The sequence below is a fragment of the Salmo trutta genome, chromosome 15 (assembly GCF_901001165.1).
Source record: "Salmo trutta chromosome 15, fSalTru1.1, whole genome shotgun sequence".
NCBI classification, from domain to species: Eukaryota; Metazoa; Chordata; class Actinopteri; order Salmoniformes; family Salmonidae; genus Salmo; species Salmo trutta.
In genome coordinates this window covers 15,505,064-15,531,798 of record NC_042971.1, presented here as the reverse complement: position 1 = coordinate 15,531,798, position 26,735 = coordinate 15,505,064, and the positions used below count along the sequence as shown (strand labels likewise).

Here is a 26,735-nt window from a genome sequence, read left to right as displayed (position 1 = left end):
AAGTTTCGTCTCATCTTATGTATAATACGTTGTGGATGTAGCCTACTGGTTCTTTCACATGCTGATGTCCAATTATGTGCACTGGTCTGCATCAGTCTAACATTTGCCATAGAAAACCACTGACTGACACTGTCTTTCTGTAGTCATCATCTGTGAGGATGGAAACCTGGTCAATGTTTACTCACTGTGCAGCTTCCTGACCTGTCTAAATCAATGGGCCACTCCTGAACAGTGGCTACTGCCAATACTGTACTGTACATTGCCAGAACCATGCAATTAACTGCTTTACTAGTATACTTGAATAATCAACGTTTGTAAACAGTTAAGTTGAGTTGATCTTCATATCCTTCAATTACAATTGTCCAAAATGTTTTTTTTTATTCCTCCCCACACACAGCTCTACTGTCTACTAAGATAATGAGGAAGAGGAAGAACTGGAAACCTCGGGAGGGCCTCTGTTCATTTCTATGAAGTCTCTATGAAAGCATTGGAGGAGCCGTAGTATTCGACTCAATGGCGAAGAAGGGCCGTACCAAGGGCGAGAAGCCCGAAGCGCTCATCTCTGCCCTACAGGCAGCTAACGAAGATCTCAGGTCCAAATTGACTGACATTCAAATAGAACTGCATCAAGAGAAATGCAAGGTAGGCCATTTTGTAACACTACGTTGCATGTAAATCGTCCCTTCTCAAATACACCTGTAACAGTGGGTCCAACTGCAGATGATAAGTGGCATTGAATGTCTTACGTATAGTCACTACACACAACCTTTGACATACAGCTCGTTTCAACATTTTATAAGGTTCTACTTAGATGTACAGTGATGTTTTGAGTTATACATTGACCTGGTCTGGATGAGGTATACCCCCTTCACAGTTGGCACACAGTAGATGTCGGCAATTGCTATTGTTGTACATTCACCTGCTCTACGTAAGAGCAGGTGAGATCTACCATAGTAGATCTCGATCTACAATGGTAGATCGAGATCTCTGCTTGGTCTTGCGTGCCCTATCTGCCATTATCTGTTTTTTTCAAATTAGATTTGACACTGTAATACATCTTATTATCTACGTAATAGGTGCTAGATGAAGAGAATGGCCTCAGGCTGTCTGTAGTGTCTCTCTAACCTTCCTGCTTTTATGGTGTAACCCAGTTCTCTTTGTCTCCTCTCCCTCTCTCCCCGGGGCCTAGGTGAGTAAGTTGGAGCGTGAGAAGGTGCAAGAGTGCAAGCGGATCCGGGAGCAGGAGCAGCACCGGCACACGGCCACGCTGACAGAGCAGCGAGCCAAATGGCACGAGGAGAAGCAAAAAGAGCTCCAGGCACTCAGGGAGAACCTGGTCCGCCAGCACGAGCAGGAGCAGGCCCGGATGGCCAAGATCAAGGACCAGGAGAACCAGCGGCTCAAGGCGGCGCTGAGCGCCATGCGGGACGGCAGCGGAGAGAAGGTGCGCACGGCGCTGACCCTAGAGGCCAAGGAGGAGGCACGACGCTTTTTCGACGTGGAGAGGGTCAAGCTGCTGCAAGAGATCTCGGAGCTCAAGCAGAACAAAAAGCAGACGGATGAGGCACTCAGTACCATGATCCAGGCGGATAAGATGAAGGCCGGGGATCTGCGCTCCGAGCATCAGATGCACCAGGAACAGATCTCCAAGATCAAGTGGGACAGCGAGAAGGACATCCGCAGACTGGTAAAAACTGTATTGACTGGAGGATGGGTAGAGGGTAGAGCAGAGGGTCTGATTGTGCAAACGTGTCTTGCTTAATACCAGACGTAGCCATAGCTGGTCTATACATCTCATTGCTCCAGACAGATAGTTGGCCCAGGAAAATGATCTGTCAGAGAAGTTCTGAGCAGCATATAGAGTAGTTTAGTAGAGTCTAGGTCTTTTGTGATGGGGTGATGTCTCCATGGATTACGTCATACCAATTATGCAATTCTGCAGAACATTGGGGTCGTTCCACCAATTTGTTGCCAAATTGGCACATGTTCAACTTCATCAAAAGCAACTTTTCCCATCTCAAGAGGTTAAATAAAAAATTGTTTATACTAAGTGTGTATTAAGTGCCAAATGAAGTTACAGGGTTGACAATTTCTTCTTAAATCAGCCATACATCCCCTTGTAACAGGGGGAATGGAAGCTTGTTGTGTGCAACAGGGAGTGGCGATTGAATGCAGGCTTCACCCCCAAAAATGAAATTGTTAAAACATATCTATGGATAACAGGGTTGATGTGTTACGCTTGACCCGCTCAGTTTTCCACCATAAAACACCATCAAATTGCCAAAACGAGTAGAACCAGCTCATCTGCTTTTACTCTGTGATTTGACTATTATATGTTTAATGTTTCTTATTTAAAAATGATTTTAAAAGGAATAGTTTCACCATTTTAAATTGAGAGTTAAGTTCATGTAACATGGTGGACCGTAAAATGAGAGGACAGACACCGTTCAAAAAGTTCAAAAAGTTTGGGGTCACTTAGAAATGCCTTTGTTTTTGAAAAGCGCATTTTTTGTCCATTAAAATAACATCAAATTGATCAGAAATACAGTGTAGATGTTGTTAATGTTGTAAATGACTATTGTAGCTGGAAACGGCAGGTTTTTAATGGAATATCTACATAGGCATACAGAGGCCTATAATCAGCAACCATCACTCCTGTGTTCCAATGGCGCGTTGTGTTAGCTAATCCAAGTTTATCATTTTAAAAGGCTAATTGATCATTAGAAAACCATTTTGCAGGCAGAGTTGCAAAGAAAAAGCCATATCTCAGACTGGCCAATAAAAATAAAATATTAAGATGGGCAAAAGAACACAGACACTGGACAGAAGAATGAACTCAGCCTAGAAGGTCAGCATCCTGGAGTCGCCTCTTCACTGTTGACGTTGAAACTGGTGTTTTGCGGGTACTATTTAATGAAGCTGCCAGTTGAGGACTTGTGAGGTGTCTGTTTCTCAAACTAGACACTAATGTACTTGACCTCTTGCTCAGTTGTGCACCGGGGCCTCCCACTCCTCTTTCTATTCTGCTTAGAGCCAGTTTGCGCTGTTCTGTGAAGGGAGTAGTACACAGCATTGTACAAGATCTTCAGTTTCGTGGCAATTTCTCACATGGAGTAGCCTTCATTTCTCAGAACAAGAACAGACTGACGAGTTTCAGAAGAAAGTCTTTGTTTCTGGCTATTTTGAGCCTGTAATCGAACCCACAAATGCTGATGCTCCAGATACTCAACTAGTCTCAAGAAGACTAGTTTTATTGCTTCTTTAATCAGAACAACAGTTCTCAGCTGTGCTAACATTATTGCAAAAGGGTTTTCCAATTAGCCTTTTAAAATGATAAACTTGGATTAGCTAACACAACGTGTCATTGGAACACAGGAGTGATGGTTGCTGATAATGGGCCTCTGTACGCCTATGTGGATATTCCATAAACAATCTGTTGTTTCCAGCTACAATAGTCATTTACAACATTAACAATGTCTGCACTGCATTTCTGATCAATTTGATGTTATTTTAATGGACAAAACATGTGCTTTTCTTTCAGAAACAAGGACATTTCTAAGTGACCCCAAACTTTTGAACGGAAGTGTAAATGAATAACTAATCACAAAATAAATAAATAATGATCTTCAGAAATTACCTTGTCAAAGCAACAAAATAACCAGGTCTTTACAATGATTGTGAAAACTTAGAGAAATTTTGGGGTTAAGTGGGTTAAAATCTTCCTATAAGTGTCGCAGGGTTGATGGAGGGCCATGTCAAAATGCTGAATATTATTGATTTATTGAATTCTCCATGTGGTCTATATTGAAAGGCACTTAATTTAATACAAAAGGCTTTTACGAGTCAATATTGGTACACAATTTCTACTTAAATTATCAGGGATGCAAAAGGCACTCATTTCGTGGAATGATCCATTGACGTTTTCTTGCTAATTGTGATGGTCATCATCAAATGACATATATGTTACATGATATGATACATCATTCTTTCACATGATACTCTTTTGCAGGGGTCAAAGTAAGTCAATACGGTCCGGTATGGAGTACCTGACCAAAAAATTGTGCTGGTACAGCATACCGGTAAAACATGAGCATATCACAATAATTAAAACAAAGATGACAAGAAAACTGTAGGCTATTACACCATAATTAATCATCACCTCCTGTCAGCCACAAGCGTGTGAACACATAGGAGGTCCCGTACCATGAATAAATTAAATCTACTTTCACCCCTGCTCTTTTGAATGGAACTGTGCACATGTCTGTCTGTCTGTCTGTCTGTCTGTCTGTCTGTCTGTCTGTCTGTCTGTCTGTCTGTCTGTCTGTCTGTCTGTCTGTCTGTCTGTCTGTCTGTCTGTCTGTCTGTCAATCATTGAGACAGTCAGTCAGTCTGTCCATCCATCCTTCCTGTCCATCTCTCTGTGTCTCATTAACCACTCTCTGAGTTTCCTGTTTGCTATTCCCTCCTTCAGGTGGATGAGATCAAATCCAAAGAGCGCACCATCTTCTCTCTGGAGAAGGAGCTGGAGAATGCCATTGGCTTGCTGCAGAAGATGCAGATGCAAAAGGATGCCCTGGATGACCAGCTGTTCCTGGTCAAGGAGGCAGAGTGTAACCTGGGCAGCCCCAAGAGAGAGATCCCCGGGCGGGCTGGGGACGGGGCGGAGCACTGTGGCAGCCCGGTACGACATAGAAAGGCAGAGGGGAACTTGGAAATGGTACAAAACAGATTCTAGAAATGTAATAATGAAGCCAATCCAAAAGAACATGGAAATGAATGGGACAATTAACCGATAATGAGCGGTAAAATACTGTAGGCCTACACTAGTTTACGCAGCTTATGTGGAAAAAGCTTGAGAAGAATGACATGAATAAGTGGTCAGAAATATACTTTTAAGGACAGGATTAAATTAGCCTGCAATTCGAATCATGCCGATCACCTCATCCATACAGAGCAACATGGTCTTTGCGCATTGCAGGACAATGATCAAACTGCTTTCACACAGCGTCAAACAAACACAGTTTGGGTGTGGCCATTCTCTATATGAAAGTTTTATCACTCATATAATACCACAATTTGAATACCAAAAGCCACAGTCCGTAGTAGAAGTCTTCACAGATCCACCTGCACCCGAATACCTGAAACCCGATCAGCGGATCTAGAAGTCTAAATAATGTCACGGGTCTGGGTCGGATCTGATTGTCACAGGGCTCGGGTGTGTGTTATTTTCACTTGTCTGAAAGGCCGTACAGATCCAAACGCTACTGCTGCAGTAGAGAGAGAGAGAGAGACATTTTATCATTTATGCTGCTGCTCTTGCTTTTCACAAGAGTGGAGCGTGGTGGATGTACTGTAGCTTGTTGTTGTTGTTGTTGGCCAATCATAAGGTAAAATTACGGAATTAAAAGTTAAAGGAGAAAGATAGGCTACAATGACCAAGAGCCAACAGGTCGGCTGCTACTTAATATTCTGAATGGAGTTGTTGTTATTTGTAACTGTAGGATGAGAAAGTGCATGCACTGCAGCTCAGTTAGCCTAGCTAGCTAACGTTAGCTAGCTTAACTAGCTTCTCCTGGGTTGTTGCAGTCAAGACAGATATTACGTAATCATATATCATGGTAAATAACCTATTTATGGCAACTACTAGTTTATTATAGCGCGTGTCGGCTTAGTTGGTTGCTGTCTCTCATCTCTTCCTCCCTCATCCCTTCCCTCACTCACAGTACGGCCCTTCCCCCGCATGCTAGAGCGGGACCTCTCTCCCCCTCCTCTCCCGCTTTATCAGCTCTGGTTAATAAAGTAGCTTAAAAAATGAGCTTTATGCTGCTTCCCTCACTCGGATCGGACCGGGTCTGGATCTGATTAGGTCTATACAGGACGGGTCTAGTTCTACTCTGGTTCGTTCGGAATGGGTCTCTATATATATATAAAAATATATATATGAATATCGGGTTCGGGTGGGAAAGTCCCAGGTCCATTTCGGAACAGGTCCAACTTTTTGGACCCGTGAAGACGTCTACTCCATAGTGCCCCACCAACAGAATTCTAAATATAGGGCAAATGCATCCCTTATTTTCCTCATATGCAAATATCACTTTTTATGCTACATGTGTAGTGCTCAAGGAATTACTTTATATGAGAGCAATAAAACATGACAAAAACAGTAGTACTAGATATTTTGTCAAGTGAAAACCACAACAAACAAGTATTTAGAGGCCTACCTGCTAGAATAAAACAAGCTTCTGTCTGGTAATGAACAAAGAACTGAAGGAAGGGCTCTGAAGAGCCATTGTTTCTGAAGACTGCTGGTCAGTCAATAAGTCTGTGAGGTTTCAATGCAGCCTCACATTCTGGGTTAGTGGTCTGCTTGAAAATCACTACATGACAGAAAACAACTGTTTTTGGCCAATATTTCTAGAGAGATGTGACTGATGAATAGAAAGAATTACCCAATAAGTGAACTCCAAAAATAAATGTCCCAGAAACGTACAAACTTGTAAAACTTAATTTTCCTGAAAAAAATGCCCCAAACATCTTATTATTCAATGTATAATAGATGTAATTGAAATAATTGATTATATTATAGAACGTAATATGACTTTGTACTGTTGTCGCTGTGTCAAAAACTGCATCCAAGAGTGAATGTATTGTGTCGCAAGATACCAGTGAGCTAACAGTGCATTCGGTTTGAACAACCTAGGACATGCGCAGGAACCAGAGACGCATGGCTGACCTCAACTCCACCATCCGCAAGCTGGAGGACCGCAACTCACTGCTAGTGGATGAGAGGAATGAACTGGTATGACCTCTCTGCCTGGCAGAGAATCACATCTTAATCCCCTGTCACTGAACAATAACAATCCGTCTTAATCTGGATTCCTTAAACATGCAATGAATTTACCTGCAAAGGAGTTACAATTACACTATGGAGTCCCCTGCCAAGTTGACACACTGGACTGAGCTGAACTCTTTATGCCTCCTTCTCTCTTCCCTCCCCTTCTATTCTATCGTCACTTCCATCTCTCTCTCCCTCTCTCTCTTTCTCCCCCCCCTGCCCCCCTCTCCTTCTTTCTCTCTCTCTCTCTCAGCTAAAGCGTGTGCGGGAGTCGGAGAAGCAGTGCAAGCCCATGCTGGAAAAGAACAAGATGCTGAACAAGAGGAACGATGACCTCAGCCAGACCCTGCAGCGCATGGAAGAGAAACTCAAAGGCCTGGCCAAAGAGAACCTGGAGATGGTGAGTGGCAAGGAAATAGAATTACAGACCATTGACTTAAATGGGGAATACCCACTCTAGTAATTCTATTTCTATGGCGAGTGTCATCATCACACAGATCTCAACTCAACCAGGGCTCCAATAGTTTAGTACAAGCATAGCATGCCTCAATAGCTCAGTGTTTACAAAGACTGTCTGCAACACACTCGCTATGATTACAGTCCTTGTCCAAGTAAAGTAAATGGAACCAAAGCATTCAAGTCTGCATTAGTCTTGTAGATTTAGAAGTGCATTACATTGCGGCTTGGGCCTCGGTACCCTAACCACCACACATCTTCATTATTCATGACGAGCACATACTGAGAGATAGAGAAGGTTCTAACTCCCGTACAACTGATTCCACTCTGTGTGTGTAGAAGGAGAAGATCAGCTCCCACCCACCGCTGAAGAAATCCAACTGTAAGTCTCTGAATGATCTGGACCAGGCACATGACGACCAGGAGATTGAGTTCCTTAAGCTGCAGGTACTGGAGCAGCAGAGCATCATCGACGAGCTGACAAGAGTGAGTTCTCTTTTTTTAGAAATGTGACTTCACCACCAACAATAGGTTTATTTTTGGGGGGGTGTTCACTTTTTTCTTTTCAATGTAAAAAATCGCGCAAATACATTTTGTCAAAAAGGCTTTCACTTCTAAAATGATCAAAGGTGTTGATTTACTGGTCTCGGTGGAACCCAGAACCAAATGTTGTGTGTACTGGCCAGATAACATTTACTGTATAATAGCAGTCTGTCACAAGAGACAAAGATTTAGAGAGACAGAGATTTACTAACTAAATGAATCACAAAGAGTCCTGGTGTACACGCAGTATTAGCTTCTTAGCCAGATACAATTGGCTCATCAAATGAAACATATCCATGGTTGCTAAAGTTGTATGTTTGTTTGTTGGTAGTTCTGGTATACTCTGTGTCTTTCAGGATAGGGAAAAGCTCCTGCGGAAGAAGAGGCATAAACGAAGCAACAGGCAAATAAAGGTAGAGGAAGCCACGTTTGCACGTTAATGTGTTTCTCTTTATTATAGGAGAACCAAATAAACAAGATCAATACCGTAATACAGTCATCTGCCTTGGGAAATATCTGATTTCCAAACAATCCTATGATCTCTCCCTACACAGAGGCACATTGTAGTGGACACCTTCTTCGGATACGATGAGGAATCCATGGACTCGGAGACGTCCTCTGTGGCTTCGTTTCGCATGGACCGCACCCCAGCCACTCCTGATGAAGACCTGGTTGAGGTGAGACCTGTTCACATCACAGGAAATAGACACAGACCCTGGGTGGGGAGGGAACATTATTTACGATAAGTGATCAATAACCTTTGCATAAGCACCAGTTGCAAATCAGCATCCATGCAATATTTAGTAGTTTATCTGACACTCTTATCCAGCACAACTTACAGGAGCAATTAGGGTTAAAGTGCCTTGCTCAAAGGCACATTGACAGATTTTTCACCTAGTCGGCTCGGGGATTCAAAACAGCGACCTTTCGGTTAGTGGCCCAACGGTCTTAACCGCTAGGCTACCTGCCACGCCATGCACTTTCACTTCTGTCTTTCTGAACCAATGTGTTTCTCATCTCTCCATCCATCATTTCTCATCCTGGCCTTCCTCTCATGCTCTCCTGTTCCCAATGTCTTCTCTCTAACCCTGGGGTCCGTCCATCAACACAGGGACTGGCTAACGAGGAGTCGGAGCTGCGCTTCAGGCAGCTGACCAGAGAATACCAGGCCTTACAGAGGGCATACGCCCTGCTACAGGAACATCAAGGGGGCCTTCTAGACGCTGAGATGGAAGCTAAGGTACAGTAGACCTGCCATTAATATTCAGTTAAATGTCACCCGCAAAATATTGTATTTTTGCATTATCTGGGGCAATAGAGATGCAGTCATGCCAGATTTGTTTCTGTATTCAGTAAAATTGTGTATAAGACTGCATACAGGCTATATACTCCACTACAACTATCACTGCCCGTGGGTTCTATAACAACAGCTTCCGTCACATATGGCTGTATCAAATGGTTGATGTTATTGTGGATATGTTGCGGGTCACAGGCTCAGGAGCAGCTCCATGCAGACGTTCTCAGGTACAAGGCCAAGATAGAAGACCTGGAGAAGGAGCTCGCCCACAAAGGACAGGTAAAATACATTATTCCACAGACCAACACTAAGACATGGGCTGCATTCCAAAGGGCACCCTTATTTCATATTATATACTATACAATCAATCAATGAAATGTATTTATAAAGCCCATTTTACATCAGCAGATGTCACAAAGTGCTATACAGAAACCCAGACTAAAAGTAAATGTCAGTTGGCTTTTCATAGCCGAGCATTCAGAGATCGAGACAACAGGTGCAGTAGAGAGAGAGAGTCGAAAACAGCAGGTCCGGGACAAGGTAGCACGTCCGGTGAACAGGTCAGGGTTCCCTAGCCTCAGGCAGAACAGTTGAAACTGGAGCAGTAGCACGACCAGGTGCACTGGGGACAGCCAGGAGTCATCAGGCCAGGAAGTCCTGAGGCATGATCCTAGGGCTCAGGTCCTCTGGGAGGGGAGGGAGAGAGAGAGGGAGAGAGAATTAGAGGGAGCATACTTAAATTCACACAGGACACCAGATAAGACAGGAGAAGTACACCAAATATAACAGACTGACCCTAGCCCCCCGGCACATAGACTATTACAGTATAGATACTGGAGACTGAGACACGGGTGGGTCGGGGGACACTGTGGCCCCATCCAACGATACCCCCGGACAGGGCCAACCAGGCAGGATATAACCCCACCCACTTTGCCAAAGCACAGCCTCCACACCACTAGAGGGGGATATCAACAGACCACCAACTTACCCTGAGACAAAGCTGAGTATAGCCCACAAAGTACGGAAGACAGGAAGTTCACGTCTTTGACTCAACCCACTCAAGTGACGCACCCCTCCTGTACTTCTTTTGACCAGGGTCCATAGGGCTATGTCTGGTCAAAAGTAGTGCATTTGGTGCCATTTGGGACACATCCTACGACATAGAGGAAGGCTATACACAATGTCCCAGTCTCTGAATTACTGCACATGGATGGCTTGTACTGTATGTGACCATAGCTATTATGCAATTACTTACATACTAGGAGTACCAGATGTAACGGTGCTGTGAAAATGTAATTACAACTCCAGAGTTGGACTGTCGATAGTGATTAGTCTTGGGGACTGAGAGGAAAAGTCAATGAATGGTTTTGATTCTGTTGCCTCACATCAGTGAAGAGCAATTTTGAGTTTGGGTTGTGATTGACGCTAGTATTTCATACAGTGTGGGTCAGTTCGGTTAACAAACTTAAATGCTATCCATGATGGGATAGCTATGATATCTATCTGCGGGATATGTTCAATTTTGTATAACACTTCAGTATGTTGTAACCATAGAAATAGAATGAGTAGAATTTTTCCCTCATTGAAACCTGGTTCTCCTCTCGCAGGACTCCAAGTGGGTAGAGGAGAAACAGCTGTTCTTCAGGAGGAATCAGGAGCTGCTGGATAAGGTCTGTCCTGCTATGATATCATTGATATGATAGTAATATTGCATTACACTATGCATCATTATTTACTTTGTATATTAAAGTCAACTCACTTTGTCCTCCAATGTCCGCTAGCAAGAAGGGTGATACATGGTAGTCATTTTGGATCTGAACATTCACCATGAACCACTTGATATTGTATAGGGTATGGAAGTCCATGCTACAGGCAGGCTCTGACCTTCATGCTATCCCTCTGGTCTTCTGCAGGTGGAGAAGTTGGATGGAAAATGTAGTCGACAGCAACAGGAGCTGCAAGACTCCAAGGACCAGAATGAGCTCCTGGAATTCAGAATACTGGAACTAGAGGTAAGGACGTCGAACGTTCAGGCTGCTGCACAGACACTATGGAAGTCTCTAGTCTAGAGCGCCAGGTTAAATTGTGTTTCAGTGCATTTTTTTTACTCTAAATGGATTTACTGAGTGAGAAATAGATATTGTTTGTAAATGGACAACATATGCTGTTCTATACTATTCTGTCATCTTAAATTGAATTGTTGTTATATTTGTCCATATACCTTTTTTTTTTATTGCTCGTTTACCTAAGGTGGACAATTTGTGTTACTACCTTACTTACACAAGCTTACATTTTCAAAACATAACATTTAGTGGAATTACACATCCTTTTTACCTCAGATTAGGGATGTTACTATTGCAGTTTATAGTCATCGAGATGATGCTACATTGATGCTATGATATCTTTGGTTTGGTACTGTTGGTTTTATCATACACGCCTGTCCGTCGCATGACTTAGAAAACTCAAAAGGCATAAATAATTCGGAGCAATCTCTGTATAAAAGTCACTGACCACAAACAAATACACGGATTTGACAGTCAAGCTGTCACTCAAATGAAAGCCAACCTCTGTCACTATGTAGAACTACCTGTGAGGTGACGATTCGTTGAAATGATCCAGTCAAAAATGTGCTGCATTTCCTTTTCGTATTGGCCATCTACCGTAAACAGATTAGTTGATACATGGCTACTATAGGTTCTCATCTATCGACAGGTATATATAATTTACACAAGTTCGTTGTGGTTTGTCTTTTAGAAGAGCACAAATGGTACATGCCACCGTGGTTATTGTCCCAGTTCCATAGATTTCAATACAATATCTATGCGATTAATTTGCGTGCGCTATTGATTACAATAAAACATGCTAATTAATTTGAGAACGCTTGGAAAATGCTGGTGCATGTGCAGTTTATAAGGTACTATGAACACAAGTGTGACACGTATGTGTACGGAGTCATTTTTGTGTTTCATGACCTATTTCTGCCTATTTATTATGAATTTGGACATTTAAAACCAGTATTTTGACACTGGGCTGTAAATGAAAAATCCATGACAACAGGAAGTAGCAACAGTATCATTTTCAATTTATGTTTTAGGAATATACATTATATTTATAACAATATTTTTTTTTATGCAACTGTCCAGTGTTTCCAGGATTCTATGAAATATGACCTATAATTACTTACATCATGAGTGAAACAGTCTTCCTTCCAAAAAATTGTAATTAAGTATGTTACAAAGCAGCTTTTTTTGTGTTGGAAGGATCTGGGCGTACCCCAACAACAGAATGGTGTGGGCGAATACCGGTCATTAAAAATATTCAAGAGAGTAGACCACTGATTGGCCAACTCATCCTCCTCAGGAGTATGACATAATGCTCTATGAGGAAATAGCAAGCATTTTTTAAACAGTCTATTTGAGATATAAGTTTGAGGTGGGGTTTTCAGATAGGTTTTTCCTCCAATTTATGCTTTGGCCACAAATACGAGTATAGGACGAGTCAACCACATTATTTGGGTATGAGTTAACAGAACAGTGACTTCTAAATGTGAGATTTTCACAGGACAGTTACTTTAACAGGATTCTACTGAATCAGGTAAAAACTACCAAATGAGTCCAAAAACGTGCTGTGATTTATCGATTTTGATGATAGAACTGATATCGTGAAAATATATTTGTCTTACATACTAAAGGTGAGCTTTTATGATTGACAGGTTACAACAGGTCAAATAGCAATGAAGCATACATTTGACTGGATTCACAGCTGTTTAAAGTTAAAAAGAAAAGAGCATCGGTGACATGGAGAAAGATATATCATGGGTTTGTAATATGCCCACCAATAGATATATAGCAGATTTTGTTTGTGTGTACACAAATATTTAGATACATTCCAAACATTATATCAGTAGTGCTGAGCGATTAACTGAAATGTTGGTTATTTTCGGGTTTTAAACAACTAAATGACAACTAATTTTGTTCAGTTTTTTTTTTTGTGAGCGCAATGCTCGGTTTCTCTAGAGATAAATCAGATCAAGTCCAAACTGTGCGATGTACTAGGGAGTTGTAGTTTTCAACAGGCCAATTTTCTACATGGTTAAGCGCAGAAAACGTGGTAATTAATTACATTGACCATAATCAATTGCGCGACTCCTTGTCCTGTCTGAGACGGAGAGAACAGACTGAAGAACGTGCGATTAAGAGGGATGGAGAGCAGTTGCTTTGTGAGGTATCTTCATCTGAAAATACATGATCTACGATTGGTAGTTGGTATTCAGCAGTCAATCAAGTATGCCTTATTTCATTTGAAGAACTACTAAAATAGTGATTTTGTCAGACAGCGTAGGCAGCAGCTCTTTGGAGATGAGATGATGGAATTAAATATTAAAGTTGTCAAATAGGCCTAAAACAAATGTAATATACACAATGTGAATAAATGGTAAATAAGTGATAAGCAGTAATGGGCAGTCACCATCATCATGGGATTTTTAGTAATTGTTTCATTCTATGTTGTTACAGCATTCAACCCACATAATGCATAGTGAAATTAATGTCCCCCCCCAAAATTATCAAAATCGAAAGCCGTGATGGTTTTTAAAATAATCTAACTGAAACCGAACCGGCCTCAAAAAGTACTAATCGCTCAGCACTAATAGCAGCCTTGTCTCTGGGACCTCTGTATTCCTCCCCTTCCCCCCATGGCCAGGCTCAGACAGGCTCAGAACACAGGGCTTTGTGCATTCTGTGCTGCAGTGCAGATACTGCAATAAGCCCCCAAAAGAATGGTGCTTCCATCTACTGGATAGAGAACAAAACAGCAGGACATGTCCCTGCACTGACTCCCTCCGCTGTCTTCTTTGTCCAACCATTCAATCAATTTAACCAATGCTGTTAACTGATTAAGTAAATGACATGTTCTTCCTGTAGGAGCGTGAGCGGAAGTCCCCTCCGTTTAATCATCTCCGCATGCATCCGTTCTCCGAGGGTGTCAGCGCCCTGCAGATCTACTGCATGAAGGAAGGAGTGAAGGTATAACCAGTCTCAATAATATCTCATTAGTATTACAGGACATTATATTTTGTCTTTCTGCAAAGCAATTTTAGGTGAAATAGGATGCTGATTGTTTATTTTCATCCTTCCCCAGGATGTCTGTATACCTGATCTGATCAAGCTGCTAGACATTCTGGGTGATAACGGGGTAAGCCTGCTTGGAAGGGCTCTATAACATGTTATTACTGATGTTTTTGCTAATTAAAATTCACTCCTCCTTTGCGTGAAGACTTGAAAATCAGTATTGTTTAACCCTTTTATTACATTTTTTTTTTTTAGAACTTACGAAATGAGGAGCAAGTGGCCATTATTCAAGCTAGCACTGTCCTTTCTCTTGCTGAAAAGGTATGCAAATACAATACAAATATTGATGCTTAGTTCAGTGTAACTTGTAAGCAATAGAATAGCTATTTATACGCCATTGTTTCTTATCTGCGTTTTGTTGTCTTTGTCTCCCCCTAGTGGATACAACAGATCGAGGGCACAGAGGCAGCGCTGCACCAGAAGATGATGGATCTGGAGCTAGAGATGGTGAGTCCCTTCTCCGTTCACATCACTCACTCACAGTCACTTCACACGGACTCGGCTTGACTTGAGAAGTGTTTACTCGGTTCCTTGCAATGAAAGTGGCAGATTTCTGTGCACAATACGATGGAAGAGATGCTCAAAGAACTCAAATTTCTGCGTTCGGAATTCGAAGGCGTATACTTCGGAATTCGAAGGCGTATAGACAACATTACCTATCACTAACTGTTGCGTGATGTTATTGACTGGTGAGGTTGGTATGGAGTTCTTCAGACACAGTATTGAGATCAGAGCACTGACCAGAGAGAACTGTCCTCCACAGGAGATGTTCTGCAAGCAGAAAGGCTATTTGGAGGAGGAGCTGGATTACAGGAAGTCAGCCCTGGATCAGGCCTACGTGGTGAGTGCCCTCCAGATGCGTTCCTACTCATTCAGCCACCTACCTTTAAATACTGGCTTACTTTTTTATTGGCCTCAAAGGTATTACATTTAACACGCGGTTTGAACATACTGTGAGGGTAACATAAATGTGTGTTTGTATGTGTGTGTGTGTGTGTGTGTGTGTGTGTGTGTGTGTGTGTGTGTGTATGTGTGTGTGTGTGTGTGTGTGTGTGTGTGTGTGTGTGTGTGTGTTTGTGTGTGTGTGTGTGTGTGCGTGCGTGCGTGCGTGCGTGCGTGTGTGTGTCCATACACCTCTCCCCCAGCCAGTACCGACTTACTATAAATGATGAATATCTACACATGTCATTATCGTCACTGTAGCTAACTACCGCCATTGACCTCCCCCCGCAGCAAATCCAGGAGCTGGAGGCTACTCTGTACAACGCACTGCAGCAGGATAAGGTGATCGGATACGGCGAGCCTCTCAGTGACATGCAGAAGGATGAGCTTCGTACGTCCGTGGAGAAGCTACGCAGGCAGATGCTGAGGAAGAGCAGAGAGTTTGACTGTCAGGTTCTGGCTGAGAGGATGGAGCTGCTCCACCAGGCCCATCAGGTACAATATACAATCATATGTGACCCACCACCTGGGTCCGTTCCTATGTAGCAACATTTGAAATCATGTGTTCTACGTTGGATAAAACTAGAGACTCCGAGCTAGAAAAATAAATGTAACATACACTGCAGTTGAGGAGCAATGAGAAAGTAATTCTGCTTTGAAAGTTGATAAACTTGTAACCCCACTTTTGAGAAAATGGCCCGTGAATATTTGTTGCACCTACTGGAGAGCTATACTACCGTTCAAAAGTTTGGGGTCGCTTAGCAATGTCCTTGGTTTGAAAGAAAAACAATTTTTTTTGTCCATTAAAATAACATCAAATTGATCAGAAATACAGTGTAGACATTGTTAATGTTGTAAATGACTATTGTAGCTGGAAAATTATGATGTTTAATGGAATATCTACATAGGCGTACAGAGGCCCATTATCAGCAACCATCACTCCTGTGTTCCAATGGCACGTTGTGTTAGCTAATCCAAGTTTATCATTTTAAAGGCTAATTGATCATTAGAAAACCCTTGTGCAATTATGTTAGCACAGCTTAAAACTGTTGTACTGATTAAAGAAGCAGTAAAACGGGCCTTCTTTAGACTAATTGAGTATTTGGAGCATCAGCATTTGTGGGTTTGATTACATGCTCAAAATGGCCAGAAACAAAGAACTTTCTTCTGAAACTCGTCAGTCTGCTCTTGGTCTGAGAAATGAAGGCGAGAAATTGCCAAGAAACTGAAGATCTCGTACAACGCTGTGTACTACTCCCTTCACAGAACAGCGCAAACTGGCTCTAAGCAGAATAGAAAGAGGAGTGGGAGGCCCCGGTGCACAACTGAGCAAGAGGACAAGTACATTAGAGTATCTAGTTTGAGAAACAGACGTCTCACAAGTCCTCAACTGGCAGCTTCATTAAATAGTACCCGCAAAACCCCAGTCTCAACGTCAGCAGTGAAGAAGCGACTCTGGGATGCTGGCCTTCTAGGCAGATTTCCTCTGTCCATATCTGTGTTCTTTTGCCCATCTTAATCTTTTATTTTTATTGGCCAGTCTGAGATATGGCTTTTTCTTTGCAACTCTGAATACTGTGTCTCAGAAATTTCTGTCCATGAGTGATGCAACCTGAAAAAAAATCATTAAAGACAGAGTTAATGAGTCCGCACATGATGGGCTATTAGCAGGGTAATAGACTCTTGCCAAGTTGATTTCTATTTTTAGGGACTTGAAATGTATTAATGGATGTTTGCCTACTAATGATAATGATATGAAGGAGATCAAGAAGGAGGTTAGGAGGAGCAAGTTCTGCGTGCTTCTTACGGTATGTGTGATTAATCGGTTTTCTGACCATTTCGAACAGTGTGAACACAACAAATACAATAATAATTTACAAACAAATTCTAATCAATCCTATATAGTCTGTTCTAACAAAAAAAGGTTGTAAAGTCTTTAGTACAGCCACGATTAAAAACAGCTGAATTCATTCCTGAATTCAATTGCTTTAGCTGACATGTTGCGGTTTATTTATTGTTTAATTACTCAAGGCTCCCTTCTCTTCTCTGTGCTGGAGTGCTTTTAAGAAATTGATGGTATAGCAATAGCCTAATAAACTTCACATTAACTTGACTCTTCTCTCTTCATTTTACCCACAAACAAAATCACTAGTAGTCCCCCCCTTGCTACTCTCTGTTTATCTTATATGCATAGTCACTTTAACTATACATTCATGTACATACTACCTCAATTGTCCTGACTAACCAGTGCTCCTACACATTGGCTAACAGGGCTATCTGCATTGTGTCCCACCACCCGCCAACCCCTCTTTTACGCTACTGCTACTCTCTGTTCATCATATATGCATTGTCACTTTAACCATACCCACATGTTCATACTACCTCAATCAGCCTGACTAACCAGTGTCTGTATATAGCCTTGCTACTGTTATTTTCAAATGTCTTTTTACTGTTGTTTTATTTCTTTACTTACTTACACACACAACACACACATACCTTTTTTCCCCTTTTTTGTGTTTTATTATTGGCAGTATAATTTAGCAGCTTTGACATGCATCGTCCAAATTACGGCTGAAGGGCGATCTAATGCCGACGTCTCGGCGACATCTTGCCAATGTGCAAACGCTTTCCATACTACATCGGCCTGATGTATTTTGTATACATCGGGCAGAAGTCGGCGAGATGTATGTGTGCTGTCTGGGGTGATGACATGCACAAATTCATGAATGATTGCTTGATATATTGAAGTAGGCCTTTAGGCCAATATATATGTAAGTTATGTTAAGACAGCTACAGTAAACAGGACTCTTAGTCCTACAGCTCCAAGTCATTTCAAGAAAAACTTTTAACCCACATGTCCCCGAATTTACCTAAATATGTGTATTTTACACTCTAGCAGTAGGCCTACATTAAGATAGATATCATAAAAGACAAAAACGTACTGAGCATTTCATCCTCAAAGCACCATGAGGGTCTGCTGCGCGGTATACATATTAGCAGTAAAATTTAAAAAAAGGAGTAGCCTACCAATAGCCGCCAGTCTAATAAATCAATTTAATATACACAATCACAAAGAAATCCATTCATATTTTGTTTAGGAAGGTCATAAAAAAAACGTGACACTAAGACAATTTGTTTCAAGTGAATGAATGGCATGTTTTAAGATGTATTTCTCTGTGCCATAGTAGCTGAGGCTATGGCTGCTTCATGTCCACGAAATGAATGAACTTGTTATGCTCTTTCAGATAGGGTGTAGCAATCGAAACGTCTGGCCTGCATGGACCTCTGTAGGATTATTTGGGAAAGTAAGCAGTAAAATAATATGACGTTACGTACTGTAACATGCTGTACCGTACCGCAGCGTCCTGCAAGCTGTGCTGCAGTATGATGCAACTTTTAAAAGAGGAACCACTGTACATGCAATTTGATGACTAAACATGATGGGATGACTCAACAGGTGCGGCCAGTCAATTGGACTTGTAGCTAAAGTGGTTCAGAGAACTTGGTCATTCAACCAATTCAGTGCCTTTTGAGATGTGTATCTTGGTAAAAAATAAATATATAATAATTTCACCTAATTTTAACATTCTGTCATAAAGAGCACATGGTCAGCTCAATAAAAAACACGTTTTTCCATCTCAAGAGGTTAAATTTAAAAAAAAAGACTATAGTACGGGCCTTTTAAGTGCCAAATAAAGTAACAGGGTTTTAAGATTTAATCTTAAATCAGCCAATCATCCCCTTGTGACAGGGGAAATTGAAGCTTGTTGTGTGCAACAGGGAGGGGGAATTGAATGCAAGCTTCACAAAAAAATGAAATTGTTACAACATTTCTAGCGTGTTTATCTATGGGTAACAGGGTAGACGTTTTATGCTTGACCCACTCCGTTTTCCACCACAAAACACCAGAAAATGCTATGATTTGACTATTAGATGTTTAATGTTTCTTTCTTTTTTAATATGTAAAAAATAAAAGTTTCACCATATTAAAACGAGAGTTCAGTTCACATAACAGGGTTGACCTTAAAGTGAGGGATAGGGTTTTTTTTTCTTGAAATGAATCAGTCATCACATTAAATTAATAATATTCTTCAGAAATGACTTGGAGAAAATTGGAGAAATGTTGGGTTTAAGTTGGTTTAAATCTTCCAAAATGTCACAGAGGCTGCATGGAGGGACATGTCAAAATGCAGTATTTTGGCACTTTAGGAAGTCTTTATTTTTATAGAAAATCTGATTTCTTGTATTCTCCCTGTGGTCTATATTAAAGTGCACTTCATTGAATATAACTGGCTTTTACAATTCGATATTGGTGCACAATTTCTACTTAAAATATCAAAGGGATGCAAAAGGTACTTATTTCGTGGAACGACCCAAATATATGTTTGCTCGATGTTAGTCCCCAGAGCTAATGTCCAGCTCAGTGGACTAACACATTTTTGAGTCATACAGACATCCCAGGGATTGATACCTATTGGTTACGCCAAGGCAGTGGTTACACCAGGAGAACCCTGACCTGTTGCACCTGCATACAGTGGCTTGCAAAAGTATTCACCCCCCTTGGCATTTTTCCTATTTTGTTGCCTTACAACCTGGAATTAAACTAGATGTTTTTTTTGGGGTGGGGGGGTTGTATCATTTGATTTACACAACATGCCTACCACTGAAGATGCAAAATAGGTTTTATTGTGGAACAAACAAGAATTAAGACAAAAAAAACGAAAACTGAGCGGGCGTAAATATTCACCCCCCCCCCAAAGTCAATACTTTGTAGAGCCACCTTTTGCAGCAATTACAGCTGCAAGTCTCTTGGGGTATCTCTCTATAAGCTTGGCACATATAGCCACTGGGATTTTTGCCCATTCTTCAGGGAAAAACTGCTCCAGCTCCTTCAAGTTGGATGGGTTCTGCTGGTGTACAGCAATCTTTAAGTCATACCACAGCCTCTCAATTAGATTGAGGTCTGGGCTTTGACTAGGCCATTCCAAGACATTTAAATGTTTCCCCTTAAACCACTCGAGTGTTGCTTTAGCAGTATGCTTAGGGTCATTGTCCTGCTGGAAGGTGAACCTCCGTCCCAGTCTCAAATCTCTGGAAGACTGAAACAGGTTTCCCTCAAGAATTTCTCTGTATTTTACACCAGGCATCATTCCTTCAATTCTGACCATTTTCCCAGTCCCTGCCGATGAAAAACATCCCCACAGCATGATGCCGCCACCACCATGCTTCACTGTGGAGATGGTGTTCTCAGGGTGATGAGAGGTGTTGGGTTTGCGCCAGACATATCGTTTTCCTTGATGGCCAAAAAGCTCAATTTTTGTCTCATCTGACCAGAGTACCTTCTTCCATATGTTTGGGGAGTCTCCCACATGCCTTTTGGCTAACACCAAACGTTTTTGCTTATTTTTTTATTTAAGCCACTCTTCCGTAAAGCCCAGCTCTATGGCTTAAAGTGGTCCTATGCAAAGATACGCCAATCTCCGTTGTTGAGCTTTGCGCTCCTTCAGGGTTATCTTTGGTCTCTTTGTTGCCGCTCAGATTAATGCCCTCCTTGCCTGGTCCGTGAGTTTTGGTGGGCGGCCCTCTCTTGTCAGATTTGTTGTGGTGCCATATTCTTTCCATTTTTTAATAAAGGATTTACTGATGCTCCGTGGGGTGTTCAAAGTTTCGGATCTTTTGTTATAACCCAACTGTTCTGTACTTCTCCACAACTTTGTCCCTGACCTGTTTGGAGAGCTCCTTGGTCTTCATGGTGCCACTTGCTTGGTGGTGCCCCTTGCTTAGTGGTGTTGCAGACTCTGGGGCCTTTTAGAACAGGTGTATATATATATATATATATATATATATACTGAGATCATATGACAGATCATGTGACACTTAGATTGCACACAGGTGGACTTTATTTAACTAATTATGTGACTTCTGAAGGTAATTGGTTGCACCAGATCTTATTTAGGGACTTCATAGCAAAGGGGGTGAATACATATGCACGCACCGCTTTTCCTTTTTTTTTAAATGTTTTTATTTTTTGAAACAAGTAATTTTTTTCATTTCACTTCACCAATTTGGACTATTTTGTGTATTCCCATTACATGAAATCCAAATAAAAATCCATTCAAATTACAGGTTGTAATGCAACAATATAGGAAAAAAACGCCAAGGGCGATGAATACTTGTGCAAGGCACTGTACCTGTATAAGTCAACATATGACATAAACTCCCTTTGATAATTTAACTTGAGGGATTCACACCTGCACCCACCTTGCTGAAAGAAAGGTCATTAAAATATGTCCATGAAGAACAGATTGATGACAGGACTTTCACAGATCCCGAACGTCTGTTCAAAACAGAGTGCCACACACACACCTGACATTGACCTGATAGTGATACTCTAAGCAGTTGAAACATTTAATAGAACACAGCATATGTTTACTTGAATGAACACAAGGTTGTTCAATTCTAAATTGTAGTGTTCTAACATGGAACAAAGCAGGCTGGGAGATGATGCTGCCGTTGCAGTTCCTCAATGCTACAAAAGAGGGCGATGCTCCATTTATTTACAGTTTAAACTGACTGAGTCACTCCAGGGGTAGCAACATTGTGCCAGCCTCTCACACGCACCCAGCTGGTGAACCACTTACCAGGCCACTCCAAGGGCAAAGCTGTCAGCATCACCAGTCCCATGGTTTCCCAGAAAACATTTATTGTTTCAATAAACCATGCCACAGTCAGATGCTCCAATGAAATGCGAAATGTACCTAAATAATCTTTGCTGATACACCAACACTGTAATACTGAAAATACAACTGTACATGACTGTTTTCCTAACGTTTTCTCAAACGTTTATTTATATTTCCAGTGCTGATTCAAAAATCGATGTAAAATATAAATGTATTGAGCATATTTGTGTTGGCTTGGCAGTCAGTTGAGCTATAGCATGCAATGTTACTGTTGAAGAGATTTTGCATATTCGCTAAGGGAACAACAATATTTGCTTTACAATCTTTTCAGAGAATCCGGGACTTGGAGGATAAGACAGACATCCAGAGGAGACAAATTAAGGATCTGGAGGAGAAGGTAAGATGGCCGGCAGAGTTATTTACCGTCATACAGGTTTTGCTCTCTCCTCTCCCCTGTCGGCTATAAACTGACTACATCCCAAATGCCATCCAGTTTCCTATCTAATGCACTACTTTTGACCAGAGCCCAATGGGCCCTGACCAGAAGTAGAGCACAATAAAGAAAATAGAGTACCGTTTGGGACTCGGGCCCTGTGATGCTTCTGTGACCTGAAGGGGTCTGTTAAAAGATGTAATATAATGTGTGGTTAACTCGAAGGTTTTTCACCCTGACTGACACTCAGACTACCCTTTCCTTATCGTCACGCATCAGGCAGACCTCTCTGAGCCCCACATCACTGACTAGTTAATGGGCCAAACATAATGAGGCGTGGCCTGTAGTTCTTCTTCCCTTGTTGCACAATACAGAGGGAAATGAGGGGCTTCAGTTATGCCAGGGCTTTGGTCATTTCAGAGTTAAAGTTATATCAAATCAAATCAAAGTTTATTTGTCACGTGCGCCGAATACAACAGGTATACTTTACAGTGAAATGCTTACTTACAGGCTCTAACCAAAAGTGCCAAAAAGGTATTAGGTGAACAATAGGTAGGTAAAGAAATAAAACAACAGTAAAAAAGACAGGCTATATACAGTAGCAAGGCTATAAAAGTAGCTAGGCTACATACAGACACCAGTTAGTCAGGCTGATTGAGGTAGTATGTACATGAATGTATAGTTAAAGTGACTATGCATATATGATAAACAGAGAGTAGCAGCAGCGTAGAGGGGTTGGGGGCAAATAGTCCGGGTAGCCATTTGATTACCTGTTCAGGAGTCTTACGTTTTGGGGGTAAAAACCTTTGAGAATGAACCAAGTTGTACATGACTCAGAGACGCGGATTGTGTTTTATGCTCTAGTCTACAGACATTCTCAGGTAAACCGAGCTCTACTATAGTTCTGCTATAGCTAGGCTCTGTTATTCACCACAGAGACTAGGGCTAGCCATAATCAGGACTAGTTCCCCATACTTAGTAGCTCAGTGTCTTTGTAACTTCCTAAAGCTTCCTTTGTTCCTGCCTGTGGCTAACACGTCTTCTGTTTTCTCGACTCACTCTCTCTCTCTCTCTCTTTCTCTCTCTTTCTCTCTCTCTGCAGTTTTTGTTTCTGTTCTTATTCTTTTCTCTTGCCTTTATCATTTGGCCTTGATGTCTTGTGACATCTCCTGCAGCAGAGGTAAGTCTGTCCCGGTCAACAAACACAGAGAATCTTCCCTTCTTCCTCTCCGCACTCTGTCTGTTTCCCCCTGTTGTTCTCCATCTCTCTAGCGACCATCAGGACCTGTGATAGTCATAGGAGTGAAAGCATCTATGTTGTGTGGTCATCATGTCTTTTCACAGTTGTGATTCATTAGAGTTTCATTGTTTAGGGAATCAAGCGATATGTAGCTAATCCTTTTCCTAATGACATTGGAAGTCATTATTCCCTGAAGCCAACCCCATTCTTCCTTAAAAGTTATGAATAACAGCATTATTTTAGTGCTTACCTTTGTCAGACTGTGACTTTGTGTTCTTGGCATGCAAGCTTAGTTTGGTCTAGCAGCTCCTTTGGAGCTTCTTAGTTCTCCCTATGGATAATGCTACCACCATTGTTACATTGATCTCATACGGTCTGTCTCTCTCTCTCTCTCTCTCTCTCTCTCTCTCTCTCTCTCTCTCTCTCTCTCTCTCTCTCTGTTTGCAGCCTGGAGATTGTGTTTGTGATTGCAGTGGTTTTCATTTTTTGGTGAAGCGAGTCATCTTTTTGGCTCATGTTGTAATAGTGAGTGGTAATGGACATGGCTGGGAATTCACACCTCTGATTTGGGACCTCACTCTGGGGATACACACCATGTATGCTGCACTGCACTGTCCTGGTCCTTGGAACATGGAACTTCCCTAAACTCGGTGGGGTAACTGGAAAAGAAACCTCAGTCGGAAAACACACACGCATTCGCAAACACTCATATACACTGGACACGCTAACACAAACATACTGGAAACACACACACACACACACACACACACACACACACACACACACACACACACACACACAAATATAACACACACACACATACACAAGCAGACAGAGACACACACACATCACACGTGCGCGCCCACACACACATACAGTGCATACACACACCAAACCCACTCACAGACATCAAGGAAACCAAAGTCTGGGAGATCTTATCTCTGCCATGCAGGGGAACACTACACCACCTACCACCATCCAACTACACCAAGACTACAGCAAGACTACACCCAAACTACACCCAGACTTCAGACTGCCGACACCCAGACTACACCCACACTTCAGACTGCCTACACCCAAACTACACCCACACTTCAGACTGCCTACACCCAGACTACACCCAGACTTCAGACTGACTACAAACTGACTAGACCCAGAGTTCACCCATACTTCAGACAAGAGAGGAAAGGAAAGGCTGCTGTAGGCTTCATCAGGAGGCCTCACCAGACCACGGAGTCCTTACTCTCTCCCTCTCCTCTCCCTCTTATAAACCCGAACGGATGCTCGTATGTGTGAGCGCACCCCTTCACAGGAGCGACGAGACCTGACTCAGGGCATGTGAGCACGGTGACTGACTGATCTGATGGTGACTGACTGACTGTTCTCTGACCAGGAGACACGGGACATGGGACACTCAGGATAATGTGTCTCCTCTGGTCTGAAGCAGATCAGGGGATGGCAGAGCGAGAGAGAAGGATGGGAGAGAGAGAGGATCCACTATGTGCTCACACACTGACCGGGCTTCTGTTTTGAGACCTTCACTTTCTTTGTTTTGAACCAGCGGACATAATGGACGTCTCTGGTTCTACTACTTTTCCTTTCTGAACAAACCAACAGTCCCAGTCGATCCCCATGTACCAAGATTTCCACAGAGAAAAAAAAAACCTCTCTATATACATGTGTTGATATGTACATTGTGTCTTGATGATTTCCTGTAGTTTCTTTAATTTCTTCTGTGAATATGAACGCTGTCCCCTCTACAGTAGAGCTGCTCGGCAGTTTCTAAATACCACATCGTATGAATTGCTCTGTTTATTGTGGCGACAGCTGCAAAAGGAACTCTATTTCCTCGATTGTACTGAACTTAAAATAATTGGTATAATAATATTTTCCTCCCCCCCTTTTCCCTGTCACGTTCCCTCTATTTTGTACTCTTTCAAGATAATCAACTGTAGCCTACCAGCAGGAGTTTCATGGTTTATACTGAATGAAGTTTAACACTCCCTTTAAAAGAACAGGACTATCTACAGCAAGCTGTAAATACTACATCCTGTTTACCTACCTACATCCTAAACAGCTTTGTCTGATTATGGTCATCGTCATCTCAGCAAAGTGACCATGAACACTGTAGAGTACCTCTTGCAGCAATGACATGTCGTTTGCTTTACTCTATTTCACTAACACCTCTTTCAGCACCATGGACACCACAGGGGTTGGTTCTAACCTTCCTACCCCCCACCCCCACCCCCTTCTCCAAACTGAAATAGGAGAAAGTTGATGCAATGTATACCTGCCTGGTTCTGCTTCTCTCCTTTCACCCTGACTATGTCCTGGTCCTGCAATATTAACTACCTTCCCCGTTCAACCCCCTCACCCACATCCACCCGAGCTAGCGTCCCCTCCCGACCCTATTCAGAGGCCTAGGAACCCAAGGCATCCCATTACATGCCTGTACATACATGAACGTGGCCCACTTCTGTTACGTTACAATGTAGGGGAATGTTTGACACTATTTTGGAGCAAACTCCGCTAACTAGCGATTGCCTTAAATGCGCTATCCCCATCAAATTGTACTTTCTTTTTAACGATTATGTTTTTTGGTCCGTTAATATGATTATGTAACGTTGTACATTTCTGTTCACCGAGGACATTGTTTTGTAAATCTTTACCCTCCTGTTTTCCAATGAGAATTTAACCCCCTCCTCTTCTTTCAAGTATATTAAAAAAAAAAAAAAAAAAGGGATAATGATGAAAATAAACGCGAATGGACTTCAGTTTTAAGTGTCTGTGTTTTGGTGACATCTTGTTTCCAAATTTCATTTGTGGTGGCGATTCATTTGTGGTGGCGATTGATTTTCAGTGACCTGTTTTTACAGTGTGTTTCAGTTGCTCCAGTTCAGCTAATGGGACTAATGGAATCCTATGGCACTGACTGAGGTGGGGAAGGAAAATAGGGTCTGTTTGTTAAGGCATATTACTGTGTGTGATGTGCTCTGCATATGTTACACTTGGCCATCAATTGGCAACGGTATCCAAAACATTTCCCTCATAGGGACACAATTGTTTCTTTTTTTATTTGCTGTGCGTTATCAACCTCAAATACTGTACATGTTTTGTTTGAATTATGTTCTTTGTGTATTTTGACCCTTTTGATTTTTGAATAGGTAAACGATTGACATC

General features: G+C 41.9%; 1 protein-coding gene across 4 annotated transcripts in view; it reads left to right on the top strand.

Moving 5' to 3' along the window:
- The window catches only part of LOC115148542 (janus kinase and microtubule-interacting protein 2), a 47,008-nt gene extending 22,719 nt beyond the window's left edge, over positions 1-24,289 (top strand). Inside the window, exons 2-22 of one of the 4 annotated variants that reach the window (XM_029690512.1) lie at positions 398-642; positions 1,190-1,687; positions 4,472-4,681; positions 6,701-6,799; positions 7,089-7,235; positions 7,631-7,777; positions 8,191-8,247; positions 8,389-8,511; positions 8,946-9,074; positions 9,327-9,410; positions 10,739-10,801; positions 11,045-11,143; positions 14,054-14,155; positions 14,271-14,324; positions 14,456-14,521; positions 14,639-14,707; positions 15,024-15,101; positions 15,494-15,697; positions 22,214-22,279; positions 23,418-23,495; positions 24,003-24,132. In XM_029690512.1, the coding sequence (XP_029546372.1) occupies positions 514-642; positions 1,190-1,687; positions 4,472-4,681; positions 6,701-6,799; positions 7,089-7,235; positions 7,631-7,777; positions 8,191-8,247; positions 8,389-8,511; positions 8,946-9,074; positions 9,327-9,410; positions 10,739-10,801; positions 11,045-11,143; positions 14,054-14,155; positions 14,271-14,324; positions 14,456-14,521; positions 14,639-14,707; positions 15,024-15,101; positions 15,494-15,697; positions 22,214-22,279; positions 23,418-23,468 (2,475 nt within the window). In that variant the 5' untranslated portion in view covers positions 398-513 and the 3' untranslated portion in view covers positions 23,469-23,495; positions 24,003-24,132. Of the gene's footprint in view, positions 1-397; positions 643-1,189; positions 1,688-4,471; positions 4,718-6,700; positions 6,800-7,088; positions 7,236-7,630; positions 7,778-8,190; positions 8,248-8,388; positions 8,512-8,945; positions 9,075-9,326; positions 9,411-10,738; positions 10,802-11,044; positions 11,144-14,053; positions 14,156-14,270; positions 14,325-14,455; positions 14,522-14,638; positions 14,708-15,023; positions 15,102-15,493; positions 15,698-22,213; positions 22,280-23,417; positions 23,496-24,002 lie in introns of all 4 variants that reach the window. The other 3 variants (XM_029690511.1, XM_029690510.1, XM_029690509.1) reach the window with 3 other exon arrangements.
- The last annotated feature ends 2,446 nt before the right edge of the window (positions 24,290-26,735 follow it).